Genomic DNA, 17472 nt, shown 5'->3' on the forward strand with positions numbered 1-17472 from the left:
TTCCTAATTTATTAAAGAGGCCCTATTGTGCTTTTTGGGGTTTCCCTTCCCTGTAGTGTGTTCTATAGGCTTGTGTGAATGTAAATGCTCTGCAAAGGATCAAATCCCTGTGTTCCCTCCAGATATACACCAGAACATCAGCAGCAGAGGACTCTTTAAAGTAGAGACACTACATACTATACACCTAAACATCAGCAGGAGAGGACTCTTTAAAGTAGAGACACTACATACTGATATACACCTGAACATCAGCAGGAGAGGACTCTTTAAAGTAGAGACACTACATACTGATATGAACCTGAAATGTGCCTAATAGGGCCCCTTCAAGTACAATTAGAAATACAACAGTCTTTAAAGTTAAACCCCACAGCCCCGCGGGTGGGGGCGAAACACAACATCTTGCAAGAAACATCGCTGAGGGCTTCTTAACATTTAATAAACTATGAATGTGTCATACTCACTTAACGGGAAGAAACTCAGCTTTCAAACAATATTAACCATGTTTAGCTAAACAAAACAAATGGGTAATAACAAAGGCTCTGAATTAGCCCTGAGCGGAAAAATGCAAACGAAATTAACACAGAACTCACGGTAAAATACCCGTATTACTTATCATCACTGAGCGATCAGAAATTGATCAAACACAGACATCACACAACGTAGCATTGCGGAGCAAACATGAATGAATGTGGCTGAATGCTGGAAAAACGGTATAAGAATGCATGTCCATTTTCCATCTTCATCTCATTATTCTAATACACAGATACTTTCCCTCCTTTCACATGGTCTGTATCAGCCTCTTTACTCCTTCCCTGCTCCCAGAGTCCCTCCCCTGCAAACCAACCCTCCTGCCTAACCTCCACATTCCCTAAACCTGCCCGCCTCCGCCCATCCTGCACCTCACCCCCTCATCAGATGTGGTTAGTAGTTTACTTTTAATGTAATGTGTGTATTGTACTGTGTGTGTCTAAGTTTGATGTTTCTATAGAAAAATAGCAAACCCACTTAAAAGATTTCCGAGATACATGTGACTCATGCTCACTGTTGTTTAAGAACATAATTATGACTGTTTGGTGCAGGGTATGTACTGTATGTGAGTAGGTGTTGTATGTGTAGGGATTTAGATGTGCACTGAAAAAAACATTTACCTTAATTAAATGTATTATGTACATTATAACTGTATTAGGTTAGTTGAAAGCAATAATATTATGTTTAAATAAAAAATATTAGGTTAAACTTAATATTATTGCTTTCAACAAACCTAATACATGTATGTGAAATCTGTTCACATAATACATCTAATTAAAGTCAACGGTTCCGTTTTTTCAGTGTGTGTGTTGGCTGTAGGTATATGGGTTCTAGTTTGAGCTCATGTTTAGCTCTTCTCTGGGCAGGCTCTCACAATGTGCCCTTCCTTTTTCAACCAAAGCACTTCAGTGTCCTAGAAGGAACAAACACTACATAATTGGACTTGTCTACTGTGAGGCTGGAATTCAACAAGAGAGACAAAGAGCTGCATTTAGTGTGCAGTCCCACAGTATACGACAGCTCCATGTCTTGACAGCTCCATCTGTAAAACATCGTCCCGGGTGAACAGTGGTATGTTTGAGACGGTTGCTTTAGTAGTGGGAGTCGTAAACGGAGACATGGAAACGAACATCTTGTTAGCAACAATTCCGGCCTTCAGTGCTCGGTTCATTTATCCATGCTATCAACAGACATAACCACCCCGCTGTTCATCCAGGCGACAGATTTCGTCCACCACCTCCCCCACAGCCAGGCTGCTGCACTCCTTCACAGAACATGGGAAACCCGAGAACAGCGTGAAGCCGTACTTCTGGCTGAAACGGGTGACATAACACCATGCTGGGGGCGGTGTCACAAAAAAACACCCCTGAACCCTTCAAAACAAAACAATAATGAAATAGACAACTTGTACCACCAACCACACAATTTACAACAATAACGTTTAAGTAGAAAATTGGTTGTTAATTAACTCACAAACCACATTTTCTTTTCTGGGTGCTCTGATTAATACATAATCCCTCGTCTCAAAGTAAACCTTTTTTTCAACTTGTTTTTGGTTAGATGCTTGAAATTAGGTCTGTTGTTAACACAAGCTAAGATATTTTCACGTTTTGTTCTCACATTAAATACGTCAGTAAAAACCCCACTGGTAAATTGCCGAAGCTTTTATGTTTTATGTTTATTCAAAACTGAAGTTGCTAACAAGGGGCTAAATGAGATTACTAAACGTCATCATGCCCAAGACGAGTCCCGTGTTAGCAGTGGTGATGCGCAGCCATGCGACTTTTATGTAGTACAATAAAGCATAACATAATTCTGCTTATAACACATGGAAGTATAATTTTTAAAAGATCTTATTTTCTTCAATATTCCAAAACCCTGTTTCCATGAACCAGTCTTTAAGCACTGCCAGAGTCAATACTGTGTTCTCTTGACTGTTTATTTCCTGCCTGTCTTCTTCTGCTGTACCCTTTAAGGTTAACGTCATGTCTGTCTTTTTCTGCTGATTCCTCTGTCATCCAGCTCTCTTGTCTTTTTATGTCTTTCATTCTGTTTTTGCCATTTTCTTGTCCTTTTTCTCTTTTTTTCTTTTCTGGGGACAGTTAAGCCATCATGAATCCAAAGTTATGCGCTCTCCAGAAATCTAAGAATATTCCAAAAGTATACCACTGTGTTTTTCTGATGGATAAACTGAAAGAAATGTTTAATTGATTGAAATGACTGCACGTAGTCTCTTGATTAGATAGTCCTAAACAGCTAAAAGTCAAAATTGACCATCCAGAATGGAGTCATCATCTAAGCCTTGTAATAATGTGCTTAAATTACACTTGGGGTCGGAGAAAAGAAGCTTGCTGCTTACCAAATCAATCGATAGCTTCAGCACACAAGCAATACGCAACTCATCAGCTGTTAATGAAAATGCACACATTGCCTGTAGTCCTGTCAGAATCTATTGGTGCAATACACAGGCAGCCAACTAACACCATTACATAGTAGAAATGGGTCTGACAGTTGTTCAAAATTAGTGGTCACTTAATCAATCTTTATAACTGCTTGTTACTAGCTTGTGAATGCTTTGGAGTGGTTTTCCATCAGTTCTGGGATTATTGTGCACATTGTTTCTGCATTATTATAAATAGAATGTTCCACATTAGAACAGGTATGTGCAGTAAATAGTGGCCTCCAATTCAATAAGTAAGGGATAATGTGCAGCAAGACAATAAAATCGACACGTTTTTTCTGTAATTGTCCAAGTCTGTTACCATTTTATTTTCCACTAACCAGTCTTTAAACACTACCAGAGCCATTAATTTGTTCCTGTTAGTGTTTACTTCCTTTCTGTCTTCTTCTGCTGTTCCTGTTAGTGTTTACTTCATGTCTGTCTTCTTCTGCTGTTCCTGTTAGTGTTTACTTCCTGTCTGTCTTCTCCTGGAATGTTTGTCATTACTCTAAAGGCCCTGACACACCAAGCAGTTACCAGAGAACTCGCCGACGCCGACTGTTGCGTCGCCGTGTTCTCCTGCGTCTTGGCCATGTGTCGCACTGGAACACACCGCAAAGACTTCAGCCGAGCACGTAGGAACTGCGCATGCGTGAGTGGCAATAACTCTCCTTACCAGCAGGCGGCGGTAGTGTGTAGTCGTCATTCAAAAGAGGCAACAACCGGAAGACAGAGAAGAATAACAGACTGCGTGATATAAACAAACAACAAATAGCGTGGGCGTTCCATTTTCACTCTCGTCCATCGAAAACATGTTTCGTGCGGTGCTGGAGCTATCAGCCATTGGAGTGTTGCTTGTGGAAGACATTCTCAAGCAACCGTTTCGCTTCTCATGCACTGATTCGGTAGCTGAACAGCCAATCAGAGTGATGTCTTTGTCCGACTGCCTGTGGCCGACGCGTCGGCCATGAAAGGCCAAATAAGGCGATTCACGGCCTACGGTGCGGGACACCCCAAATTGAGTTTGGGCGACAGGGCATGCTTCGTCGTCCGACTAACGAAAACGGCCGATTTCGGCCTGGTGTGTCAGGGCCTTAAGGCTGCATCTCAGGTCGGTTAAATGGATTCCTTACGTCCCTCACTTGTGTCGTTTCCCTGCGTTTAGTCCCTCCCACCAGGGAAGCATGAGAGACGCAAGGAAACCACAAGAAGCAGGGAAATGAGTTTTAAGAGCAATGGGACGTCGTTTCCTCCGGAGCGTCACGTGAAGCGACGTCTGTTTGTGATGACGCCGCACAGCTGTTCGTCCCCGTTGTTTTCACAAAAACCCCCGCCTCTGTTAGTACACATTTACTGACATAAAACATGTACTGACATAAACATTTGTATCATCTGTTGTAGACCCAAATATATTAAATAAAATAAGAACTCATTCTCAATAAAGATAAACGCCATTCTTAAAATGTATAAACGAACAATAGTACAATCGAATAATTTAGAGAAGAAAAAGAGATGTTATCTATCAAAACCCAGTTAGATTAACATTCATTGGATTGCACACTTTGTTTGTTTGTGTGGATATGTAGCAAATTAACATTTTAAATAGCACTTAATGCATGAATGATTGGAAATGACAATAAATGAAAATGTAAAACGAAAAAAGCGATCATGAAAATGTTTCCAATAAATGAATAAAATGATTTTTGAACACTTTGTTGTTCAGATATATCACATTTTTGTGACTAAATGATACATTAATTAAAACAAAACACAGTATAAACTTAGGAGTGACTCTCGTGAGTTTCATGTATTTTCTTCACTCCGCTGGGAAACTGCTCTCATGTCAAGAAGCATCAGATCAGTGCATGCGCTGCATCGTCCAATCAGTGAGCGATACACAGTAAGGGGGCGGGGCGGGGCGAGTATCTGAGGATTTCACCGGAGGATGGTCTGGTGGTTCCTTCATTATCACTCCTCCATTATCGCTCCTCGATCCTCCGGCAGAAATAAGAGCGATGGGACGGTACTCAAGATGGCGCAGACAAATCAACTTCCGGTGAGACCGAGGACCGAGGATCAAGGAAATGAAAATAATCGACTTGAGATGCAGCCTCATTTCCCCTCCTCGAATCCTCAGTCCTCCAGTAGTGACCCGGAAATGGATTTCAGCGCACCATGTTGAAGGACATCTAATTTCTCAAAAATTTAGAGGACCAAGGATCGGGCGTCGAGGAGGCTCTGGTACAGTGGTACAGTGGCATGCGGTACAGTGTGTAGGTGCATGTGGTACAGTGTGTAGGTGTGTGTGGTACAGTGTGTAGGTGCATGTGGTACAGTGTGTAGGTGTGTGTGGTACAGTGTGTAGGTGCTGGTGGCACAGTGTGTAGGTGTGTGTGGTACAGTGTGTAGGTGCATGTGGTACAGTGTGTAGGTGCATGTGGTAGAGTGTGTAGGTGCATGTGGTACAGTGTGTAGGTGTGTGTGGTACAGTGTGTAGGTGCATGTGGTAGAGTGTGTAGGTGTGTGTGGTACAGTGTGTAGGTGTGTGTGGTACAGTGTATACATGTAGGTGCATGTGGCAGTGTGTAGGTGCATGTGGTAGAGTGTGTAGGTGCATGTGGCACAGTGTGTAGGTGTGTGTGGTACAGTGTGTATATATATATATCCAGTCTCTGATTGTGTTACGTTATTATGAGAGTGCTCTCATACTGGTTTGATTCTGAAATTGTATATATTTATATACATATATGTGTGTGTATGTGTCCGCATCTGTAGCCTGTTATTGTCTCATTATACCGCACTCTCAATGAATTAAAAGTAAATATATAAGTCGTCATGGACACATCTGTCCATCAGACAGAGGGCTGCTGTGCCTCCTGTCATCATTAATGGACATCTCTTTAAAATGACCGCTCAGAGGAGAGGAGTTCTCATTTCTCTAACCGCCTGCTGCTTCCCCTCCTCTCTCCTCGGCTCCCCTCCTCGGCTCGCATCTCCTGTGGGCGGGACTAAGACACGAGGATAGGAGTCAAGGAGGGGAAATAGAGAAATGAGAAAGCTTCCTGATGTTCCCGTTAGTGTTTACTTCCTGTCTGTCTTCTTCTGCTTATTTCTCTAACGTCCGGCGCTTTTACTCTTAAACTCTTTCCTTCTCTTTTTCTTTTCTCTACTGGGGACAGTTCAGCCATCATGAATCCAAAGATGCGGGCTCTCAACAAATATAGAAATATAAAAAAAAAAATTATTCCATTAATGTTTGTTGTCCACAAGTGAAGTTAAATCTGCCGGACTTCTTTCTGTGGATTGATATGACTGTTGATCTCTTGATCCTCCTCAGGAATGGTGTGACCAATCAGAATAGAGTATTCAACTTAGCCTTGTAATAACTGCTTATACCTTGAACATGCACATTACATTTTAAAACCACAAAAACAAATAGACACAGTCATGTTATAGTTTAACATGTAAGGCTCAGTTCACACTCATTATAAAACATCTTGTCTCACTCCCCCTTAGTGGTCACATGTATCTGTTTTTAAATGCCATCCAACCGATATAATGCAGTATAGAATAGAGTTGTATTTGTGATATTTGCAGTATATCAACAAACTCTTTCTCAGGGTTTGTAAGAACCTTTCAACAGTTTTTTTTGCTCCTTTTTCTTGGTGGTGGGTGTCGTTACCTGACCTTGTGTTCACTACTGCCTTGACTTCCCTTATACCTGTATGAAAGTGTGTGCTGTGGTTGACATGGAAACAAGGGAAGGGAGCATGCTGGTTGGTTTGGAACAGTGAATGGTCTGATTGGTAACACACAACAGAGTTTCCACATGTGTGTTCTTGTGAAATATCAAGCCAGCTTTCATTATTTGTGTGATTTTTAAGACATCTGTACATCCCTTCGGATGCAGTAATCCTAATAAAAAAACAATCTTAATACATTATAGTGTAAACAGTTTCTACTAAAACAGATGAAACATGTGTTCCATGTCCACATTTTAATTGATATCAAAGTTTAATATAGTGCTGTATTTTCATTATCAATACATATCTATTGTACTTTAGCTTGTGGTGGACAGTAATACCATACCTTAGTGCGTTCAAATGCAAATGATGACAAAATGATTTGCAACATCAGTACCCGGATGATTGACTCATAACAATCAAAAGTTGTTCCCACTTCTCACACTTAACAATCAGCATCTTTGCTATGTAGCAACAGTGTTGGGATCAGCTACAATCGTAATTTAATAAACATACCACTGTACGGCTGTCGAAAACAGTCCCTTGTTCATTTTATTGCGGTAATTCATCAGTTTGTAAGGATTTGGAACCCCAAACAGTTACATCGCTAGCTAGCTAGCAGCGATTGTCACTTAGTAAGGGCAGAGCAGCCGTGTTCGATTTGAGACAACACTACAGTTCAAAAGTCACGTACTGCACAAGTGGTCATAGTGTATAAGGGGATTTATTGGAAAGTGAAACAACAGCATAAGTGAGTTCAGCTGTACTTCTACTCAGGCCGACCTGAGAACAGTGTCTCCAGTCTTGCCTCCCTAGCGTGGTACTGACACTGGGAGTTTCTTTCTAGTAGGTTTGGATTGGATTATGCAGTGAACTTTTGGTAAATTACAATTCTACCTCATCTAGGCCTATAGTTTGATTTACTCAACTGTATTTATTGACCATAGATGTAGTAGAGAGCAAGACATTTGTATATATTATAAGTTATAGTACATCTTAACAGTCTGGGCGTCTATTTCTCATTGAGGAGTATTTCGTTTTGCCTTTTAACCGCTCTGAATTTCACTTGTGATTCTGTCAAGACACATAGAGCCATTAGAGAGGAGGTTAACAGAGCTCCATTTGATCAAGAGGTGGCATTTCTGAAATGAGACCAGAACACCTAAACAAGTAGCTAAAAGAGGCTAAAAAGCTCTATAGAACTGAAAGGAAGTGGGAAGTAGTACTTGGATCTTTTGAATTAAAAGACTCTGCAAATAGTTAACGTCTTGCATTATATGTAGACGTAGTTAAAAGTACAAAAGCATTATCAAACTGTATTTAAATGACCAAAAGACTCATGGCCCATTTGTCTGAATCATATGCATTACATTTCTGGATTATGATTATTAATGGATGTATGTGTCCGTCGAAGCTGGTAAAGTTGTAGCTAATTTGTATTTCTTCGTAAAATCCTGGGTCATTTAACTTATAATACTATTTGAATGTTCATTTATTAATTGATTATATTTTGTGTTAGCTAACAATCTAAATCTGTAAAGTAACTAAAGTCGTCAGATGATTCTAGTGGAGTAAAAAGTACAAAGTAGCATAACATGGAGAAACATAGACAAAGTACAAGTACCTCAAAGTTGTACTTTGAAAACAGCTGAGTAAATGTACTTCGTAACATTTCACATTCGTTTGACTCTCTGAAGGCAAATAACATGCATCTTTTGCCCCATTATATGAAATAAATTGTTCAAACCAGCAGTACTGTGTGCAGTCTCAGTTTTGATCAGATCACAAGATGAGGTATGCTGCAGAAATGCTGCACTGTTACACCACCGACTAACCCACCCCCTTTTTTATGATGTATTTCTAGCTGCACCCAGAGATGACTGGGAAGGGAAGAAGTAGGTCAGGCAGGAGCATACTGCAGTGGGGTTAGCATGGCTTAGGTACCCATGAAAAATAAATACAGACTAGATGGAGAAATAAGTAGTAGAGAAGTAGTAAAGCTGCATCGCCTCTCATCCACACAGGCTGTTAGAGGGGGGACGGAAAACAAACCAAGGGCATTGCTGACCCTGTTCTCCTGTGCCGGGGATGCAGTTGGGTGCAGTGCAGCAGCAGAGCTGTCCTCTCTGTGGTTTAGCACAGCTCATATACATAACGGTATTCAGCTCATGTAAGGCCGTCGCTCTGCCGTGGAAGCACAGCGTTGATGGCAAAGCAGAAGCTGAGGGGAACATCTGCTTCTAATAATAGTCTTCTTCCCCAACGCTACTGTAAACCCCATCCACTCCCAACACGAGGTGTCCTCCTTCCGATGCTGTGTTCCCAGCTTCATGAGGCAGCACTTTCCCACTGCTGACTCACGAGACGTGATTTCATCTCCACTTTATTATAAGTTGCTTACAGGTCCTGTGGCGGGCTAAATGGCTAATCCGTCTGTTTTATTACGCAACGCTCTACTGCTGTACACGGACGGGGGCGCACCAGGTATTTTGTCTTCTGTTACTGTAAACAGATATTAGATCTAGAGCCCTGACCTAGCTTTTGTGACAGCAGACATTGAGAATACAATTGAATTTCACAGGGTATATTTACTATGCCTCGTCGTAAACATAAATGTCACGGTCATAAAATTGATAAAATAAGCAGTTGAGTCGTTAAATATATATAAATGCTGGTATGGAAAACGGATTAAGCCATTCATGATATCTTCTGTCTCTTTTGATAATCATTGTAATTTTGAAGGTCAGGTTATCAAGTTAAATGTGACTGAATATTAGCAAAGGTATTAAGTGTTTACATGGTATTTTAAAATGTGTTCATCTCACCTGTCCTTTTCCCTGTTCCTCTAAAAAGAAGACAATGTTTGGTACTCTTAAGAATTTTTAGCTCGAATATTCAATATTCCGACGTTCTCTAATTTTGAAGGAATGATTGAATTATTTTCTTCTTAATTGAATTGGGTGCAAAGGTTTTAAAGATGCTGCTTTTGATAAATCAGGTTCATTGGTCATTTCAATAAAATGTTCTCCCAAGTAAGAATGTGTTGAATTCAACCGTAGTGCCCACGAGATTGACAATAGTACCAATTAAAAAGAAAATGGTAATTCAGCTGTTCACCTGGCAGAGAGCCTTATAATGGTGACTGTGTCCATTGGCCTTAACCACCCTTGTCTTTGTTTTTCTGTTGTGACCACCGAGGCGAATGGCTCAGATGGGCCTAAAGTAGGTGGTTGCCTATTTTTTTTTTTAAAGTTTGCATTTCCCTCCAGCGTGTCAGAATATGCATGCCTAAGCATCTTTACAAAGTGCAACGGATGCTGGAAAGCAGGAGAGCTGTGAGTGGAATCTTAACTGCAGCTTTGCACCTCAGATTAGCTCGATAGAGAGCCGTGATGCAACATTCTTCTGTCAGCTGCATCCAAAGGTTACCAGCAGTCAACTGAAGCTTTTTGAAGAGCAGTTCAATACGATAACCTCAAGGTCTTTATGAGCACACTACATAAAGGCATTTTATTTCTAACATTTAACACAACGTTAAATGTTTTGTTTGTGATTGTTATTTCTCAGTGACCTTGAGATATTGAACATCAGTGCCCATCCCGTTCAGCTTTGTTCTTGTTATTCTCTGTCCCTGCCTCTTACTTGCCCTCAGATACATCAATATGCAAGCAAAGGCAGCCAGGGGTCTTACAGTAAACTGACTTTATGTAACTTTGTTATCCATTCAAATGTTTAAACCTTACCATATTTCCACAATTTGTGTCTGGCCATACCTTCATTTGGCATTTCAATGGTATTTGAAACCTGAGAGTTGGTGAATAAGAGGCACAATTATGCCTTTTTCAATACATGAGGGCAACCCTTCTGGGTATCTTCCCGCTACGTCATGACCCACTCTTATTTTCATTAACATTTCTGCTGTTATTTGACTGGCGGTAAAAAAACATTTCTAAGGCCTTTGCCAAATCAGATAAAAAAAGAAAAATAATACAGTGCATTTTGTATCCACATGGAGTCCAAATATGATGGTCAGTAAGGCAAACAATTACACAATGTCATTGGAGATCGGTAATTGGTGTCGATATTGTGAAATAAAAATCAAGGGGTCCTGTCACTGCAGCAGGCTAACACTTAAACTGGGACTTCCTTGACTTGTCAGTGTTTTATATTTGCAATGCAGCATCTAAATATACTACTTTGACTTTTTACATTACAACTATTCACTCATTAGCATAATCATTTAGCTTTGATGTTCCCTGAAGACGTACACTCATTGACTGATCCGGTCCCATTGAGTACAGTCTCCGTCCTCTCTATGGAGGGCTGATGCCACATAGATTGACTTCTTCTGTTCTTCTTTCTAAATGAAAGTCAAGAACATTGTAACTTTGGACCTTTTTTGTTTTTGACATGCAATACATGACACAGCAGCTTTGAGGCATCATGACAAATGTTTCCCTCTACACTCTAAAAACGAATTCAGGCGACCTTTCACCTCCACTTAATTAAATGCATGGTTGCAAGATAAAAATTTGAGTTAATTGATTTAGATAAACATTTTAAGTTGCAAACATTAATTTATAAGTTGTGTTGACGTAATAATGTTGGTAATTACATCGACTTAATATTGTGTGTAATTTGTACTCTGATTTCTGCGTTAATTCTCTTAAAACTAAATTCAAGTTGTAGTCAGTAATACAATTGGCTTGATAACTTAATTGTTCTACACCTTCAGTTAAGGATTTCAAGTCCACTCCTACTTAACATGCCTGGACAAGTTCCGACAGTTAAGACAAATAGAAATATACAAAGGACATTTTAAGGTGAGTGTCATCTTTTGTCATTCAAATACAGATAGCCTTGTAGTTGCACTGTATAGGCAAATTGCTGTTTGACCAAAATTAGCAGCCTTTGAACTGTGAATAGTTCTGTGAGAGGATACAAAGTAGTAGAGGCTACTGTGAGTGTAAAAATACTTTAGTTACTATTGTGATATCGCTTTTTATTAAAAATGAATCTCGGTGAAGCAGATCAAGGACATGCTTCTTGAGGTAGGATCGTTATTTAGAGTTGTCATTGAAATGCATGTTGTTGGCAGTCACCCATTCAGAATATATTAATTTAGGTAATTTCTCTTTTTTTCCTTTTTCAAAAATAGCACAATACAAGTGAAGTACGCAGAGAAAACTATAGCCATCCGCTGCCTCTTCGTGTGCCTCGGAGAAAAGGAAGAGGACCTTTTCAAGGAGTTTAGCGACGTAATTCAAAATCTTGAAATAAAATAAAATCCATGGGCAGAGTGTAAAAACACAGGTAAAAAGCTCTGCTCTCTGTCAGTTACATTTTGAAGCATATTGCACTTTTGGCCACACCCCAATCAATAATGCATAATAAGTGCTTCAAAAGGACATGAATATCGCCATCATCAGTGACCGGTCCATACGATGGCAACCATCGTGGTCCAGGGAAACAAATGAATGAGCAAGCATTCTGCGTTAAATGTGTTCATACTGTTTTAAATAATGACTGTCGGCAGTGTAAACATCTTTGTTAAATCTTTTGTAAAATGGATGTGTGTGATCTGCAGATTGGTGGCCATTGAGAGTTTGTTTCTGTAGTTTTACAAAAACTTTACAGATTTTACATATTTGGCACTGGTTTTAAATATGCAAAGGCCTCTAACTTCGATGTGATGGCAGCATGTATTTGCTGTGTCCCCATTTCCCATGGTAGTATGGCTAATGTCTTTATTTATTATTCGTGGGGCAATTTAAATTTGTGTTATTTATCTTTTTTTTCAAGATTTAAATGAAGCTCAGCGCAAGTTCTTTCAGGAAGACTGGGTGTATATACATTCACTCTGCAGCTGCATATAATCAACTCATCACAGGCGTTCTCTTTAACCTATTACATTTCACCTCATTCTCCAGCAGCCAATCAACGTGCTGCAGCCAAACTATAAAATGGTTCTCCTCTCTCCTGCAGTCAGCTGTGATTTCAGGTGTTCATGCACCTTATCATATGGCGTGTGCCAATAAATGTTCAAACAAAATTAATTCTCTCCTGATTGAAACATCATGTGTTGAAATAAACAACTGCAGTTCAAAATAAAAAGTGAATTGCCTATTATTTTTCTTGTGGAATCAATTAATTTCTTTCTTTAGAGGCAACAACATGAAAAAGCTAAGAAAAAAACCTATTGAATACAATATATTTGGAGCAACTTCATTTATAAATGGTTGTCAACTGTCAATTGTGTTCACAATGAGGGTAATTAAGTACATACAACTTAAAATCCCTTTTAAATCATGTGGTAAAACTAATCGGAACAACTTAATCTTTTGAGTAATCAACTTCAAAACTTGTGTTTATAATACCAATTATTAAGTAAGTGGTAATTAAAAACTCCTCTGATTGTAGAGGAAAAGCCTTCTCCCCTAACTCAAATAACTTTGTTGCTTTAAGACAATTTCATTAGAAGTTGTCTTAACTCAATAAACATCGATGCAAACGGTTGCGTTGATTTTCTTTGTTGAGCCAAGGCATTTGTTTTTAGAGTGTAGGCGCCAATTCTTTGTTTTCACCTGAAAGGGGACAGGACGATTTTGGTCTACCCACCAGGATTCCTATCATCGTTAGCGTGATGTAAACAGAAATGACAGACAGGTCTTGAGGAAAGAATGTTGGGATTAAATGTGTCAAACACAGTGTTAGGGTTGGTGTCTTTGGGTCATTTATATGACCGTCCTGTCATGTGACTTATGTGATGAGACTTCTTCTTAACCCAGCCATGATCTTTTACTTAAACATCCCAAATTACGTTGTTGCTTAAACCTTTCCAATAAATTCATCATGTAACCATGGCATTGAGCATTAATGCTGTTTTAAATTGTTATTATAATGTGTTTTTTTAGACTGTTGCTTTGTCAGGATCATGATGGAGAGTGTGATCTACCTTTCTGGCACATCTGCATGATGAAAGTCCCCGTATGTTCATAAAGTGAGAGATACTGTTACAAGTGGTGGAAGTGGTTCTACCCAAATTGCATCAGTTACGTTCATTGGATTAACTATTCTGCAGCATCCTTTCACTGTCAACTCATTAAATGCATCTACAATATCAATTATCTAAAATGGCCTTGTCTTTGATCCTCCATTGGACTGGGCCTTGGCTGATCTCACCTGGATTCCTGCTCTGCACCACTTCAGTATGTTATCCACGTTTAATGACGTTGGAAACACAGTGACACCTAGAAATGCCCCTAAGGCCCAATAGTGGAAAACAAGTTGCAATGATTTATTGCAGGATAGTAAAAGATAGATAAAATTGTTATTTTAACGCCACTCTTTTTGAAATAAAATATTCGAGACAATTCTACTTGAAAATCCAGTTTTCACCCTTTTTTGTTTTATTTGCATGTGGGATTTTGGACTGTAGAACCTGACATCACCTGTCAGCTTACTGCATGTCCCGTCTGAAACCAAAAGTGAACATTGAATAATAATAACTTATGTAAATACCAAAGTTATGTAACATACTTATTTAACAAATAACCATGTTCCTTTACAAACTACGTAATATTATTTTAATCCACAAAATGAACCACGTGCAACACAGTGAGCGCTTCACAACATGTGTGTCACTGGTGTTCTCCAATGAGTATTGGTCGTCACTGGTTAACAACCTATACCTTCTTTTAGGGATTGAAATGTGTTGTTTTGTACTACCATTTCTACAGCATAGCGTTAGACTACAATACAGTACCTGAATACATTGCATTGAATGCTGGTTAGGCAACTCTCTATTTATACTCTCATTCTCCCTATTAAAAGAAAAGTATAAAAGTAAGTTAAATTGTGATTTTAAAGGTTTTATAAGAAAACAGAGCTCCTATTCAGTCTAGCTACAGATCAATACATCTATTTTGAAATGCCATGTTTTTTAAGCTTATCAAGTGTAAAACCTGTTTGACCATACAGCATCGACATGTTCCAAGTCATTTTAAAGAGTTATTGGGCACGCTGTGATGGAGCATGTGGTGCAGCAGACAGCTGTCAGAGGAGGGGACTCTGACTGCAAAACGGGGGTGTGACAGGAGCGGAAGGGCAGGTGAAGGAGGAGCTGCGGCTCTCTAAGGAGCATGGGAAATAATTGGAGCGAGCAGGCTGGTGACGGTTCCCGCTGCTTAATCGGAAGTGACGTTACACAACATTATCCACCTCAGCAGTCTGTGCTGCAGGTGGAACAACTTGGTTTTTTGAAAAGAAGGAACAGACTGCTCTCTGTCAGCCCAGAATGTGAGTTATGGTGCACACAGATTATTTGTCTTTCACACAAAAGTATCTTGGTGTGCGAGTGTGTGTTTCTGAGCAGGTGCACCCTGTCTAGCAGCCTCTCTATGAAGGTGTGTGAATGCTGACATGGAAGTGCTCTGAGGTTTGTAAGGACTGGAAAAGCACACACATAGTTGTCGTACTGCTTAAAGAGGGACATCTCTAAGTGGTAGACCAATCAAAATAGAGCGGGCCAGCTAACCAATCAGACTGCGCTCTGGTTTCAGACAGAGGGTGAAAAGAGGTGCTGCAGCACAGTATGAGAAGAATAAAGAGCTTTTTGAACATTAAAGCACGCAGACATGTCTCAGTAGAGACACTATATACAATTATGAACCTGAAATTGAGCATTATATGTCCTCTTTATATCTGTTTCTTTCTTAAATCTTATTTTTCCCCAAAAATCCAGATAGTATTTCTTCAGGGAGTACAGAAGAGACAAACAGTTGTAAAGAAAATGTGTCATCAAAAGGACTTCTGTTGAATACAATACTGTTGTATTGTTTAACAAAAATCTAATTGTACTTTAATAGTAAATGTGAGGCCACTGTTTTAAAATAAAATATTATGGAAACAATTCAGCTTGGTAAAGCTACTGAAAATGCACTTTCCACCCTTTTTTGTTTTCATGTTTGCACATAATTGTACTGTAGAACAGACATGACCTGTCAGGCTACTGCATTTCCCATTTGAAACCAAAAGTCAATGTTGAATTATTTTAACTTGCGTTGATCCAACGATTTGTAACAAGCGTACTTGTTTTAACCAAAAACCATGATCTTTTACAAACTTAACCACGTAATTTAGTTTAAATCCACAATATTAACCACATGTTTAACACAGCGGCAGCTTCACTAAATGCTTGTTTAGTCACTGGGGCTCTCCCATGAATAAGGGTCATCACTGGTTAGCAACCCATCCCTTCTTTATATATGTTTGTGGGGGGTTTTTCTACAATTTCTAGAGGATTGTGTAACACTTCAATATCCGAACTTTAGGAGATCTGTTGAATAATAATGCAAGCAACATTTTTGAGTTACTCATTTTCTCATAGACAAGTTATTTTTATTGGCCCTGACACCATGTCTCCATCAGATGAATATCACTCAGAACGTTTCTGGCAGCAGTCTCAGTACTTCAGTAGGGTCAGAAAGCCAGTTTGAAAGTTGTCAAAGAAACCATTTGGGATTTAAAAAAAGTTAGTTAATGGCTTATGAACAACGTTTTAACCTTCCTTTTATTGTGTCGTTCCCGCAGGACTACACCATCACCATGTACTTCCAGCAGTCGTGGAGAGACAAGCGGCTCTCCTACACCGGCATTCCTCTCAATCTGACCCTGGACAACCGGGTGGCCGACCAGCTGTGGGTCCCTGATACCTACTTCATTAATGACAAGAAGTCTTTCGTTCATGGCGTGACGGTGAAGAACCGGATGATCAGACTGCACCCTGATGGAACTGTTCTCTACGGTCTCAGGTGAGAGCTGTTACCACTTTCTCGCCCTTCTTTACTGCATAGACATAATGCCCCATCTCTAGGGGCTTTTAAAGACCAGGGGCCTCGTTTATAAAGCCTTGCGTAGGATTGGCGTGGGAAGGCTGCTTACATAGGACAAAGCAAATAAATACGCACCAACACTTTCCTATTCATAAAAGAATGCGTGCCGGCACAGGACTTGCGTATGGCACATCCTACGCCGGTTTCCCTTTTATAAATCACAATCAACTCGAAATGCGGCGCAGCTTTTGCGGGTTTCACGTAATGCCCATATTTGCCTATAAATAGTCAAAGAAACGCCCATTCATTCATTTTGACTGAATGCATAAAGAAGATAGCAGGTCATGACGACAGAACAGCTAAAAAAGACATCTCACGCCGTGTCAGATTTTAGTTATTTTGGGGAGGTCGAGATAAATCATATTGTTTGGTGGATGCAGTTTGAGCCAGAGTAGCAGCATGGAGGTCGGATTGTCACCAAAATAAATAAATAAGTGGTCCGAAAAAGTTTAATGACAAAATAAATACACATAGCCTTCTTCAGGCAGTGTGTTTGTACCGGGGACAGGAGACCCCCCTTGATGAGAAACTCTAATAAATGATCGGGGAATCCCTCCGGAGTGGAGTCATGACGACTGGATCTGAATTATTTGTTTGTATTTGGTGGTTTGTGTTCCAGCTGTCGATCAGCAACTGTATATCCATAATCCACCAGTTAAAGGAAATACAACTAATGTGTTGTGTTATATTAGCTGTGCAATTGACCACATATGGTGTTCTTAGTTTCCATACCTCCTGTCTTTTAAGAGCGACTTATCAAGTAGGCGGCGAACGGCATAAAACACGATTAAACGTGATAGTATATAAAACCATGCTCGTATCTACAACCTATAGAAATGCAAAACGGCGTCAGTTTAGACGCAATTCT

At 39.8% G+C, this 17472-nt stretch overlaps 1 protein-coding gene across 1 annotated transcript in view; it reads left to right on the forward strand.

Annotated features, from left to right (window-relative positions):
• gabrb1 (gamma-aminobutyric acid type A receptor subunit beta1) overlaps positions 1–17472 on the forward strand; it is an 82591-nt gene that overhangs the window by 6751 nt on the left and 58368 nt on the right. Inside the window, exon 4 of the mRNA XM_079691730.1 lies at positions 16303–16523. Coding sequence (XP_079547856.1) covers positions 16303–16523 — 221 coding nt within the window. The remainder of the gene's footprint in view (positions 1–16302; positions 16524–17472) is intronic.

Source organism: Notothenia rossii (assembly GCF_949606895.1).
Source record: "Notothenia rossii genome assembly, chromosome: 7".
In the NCBI taxonomy this organism is placed as follows: Eukaryota; Metazoa; Chordata; class Actinopteri; order Perciformes; family Nototheniidae; genus Notothenia; species Notothenia rossii.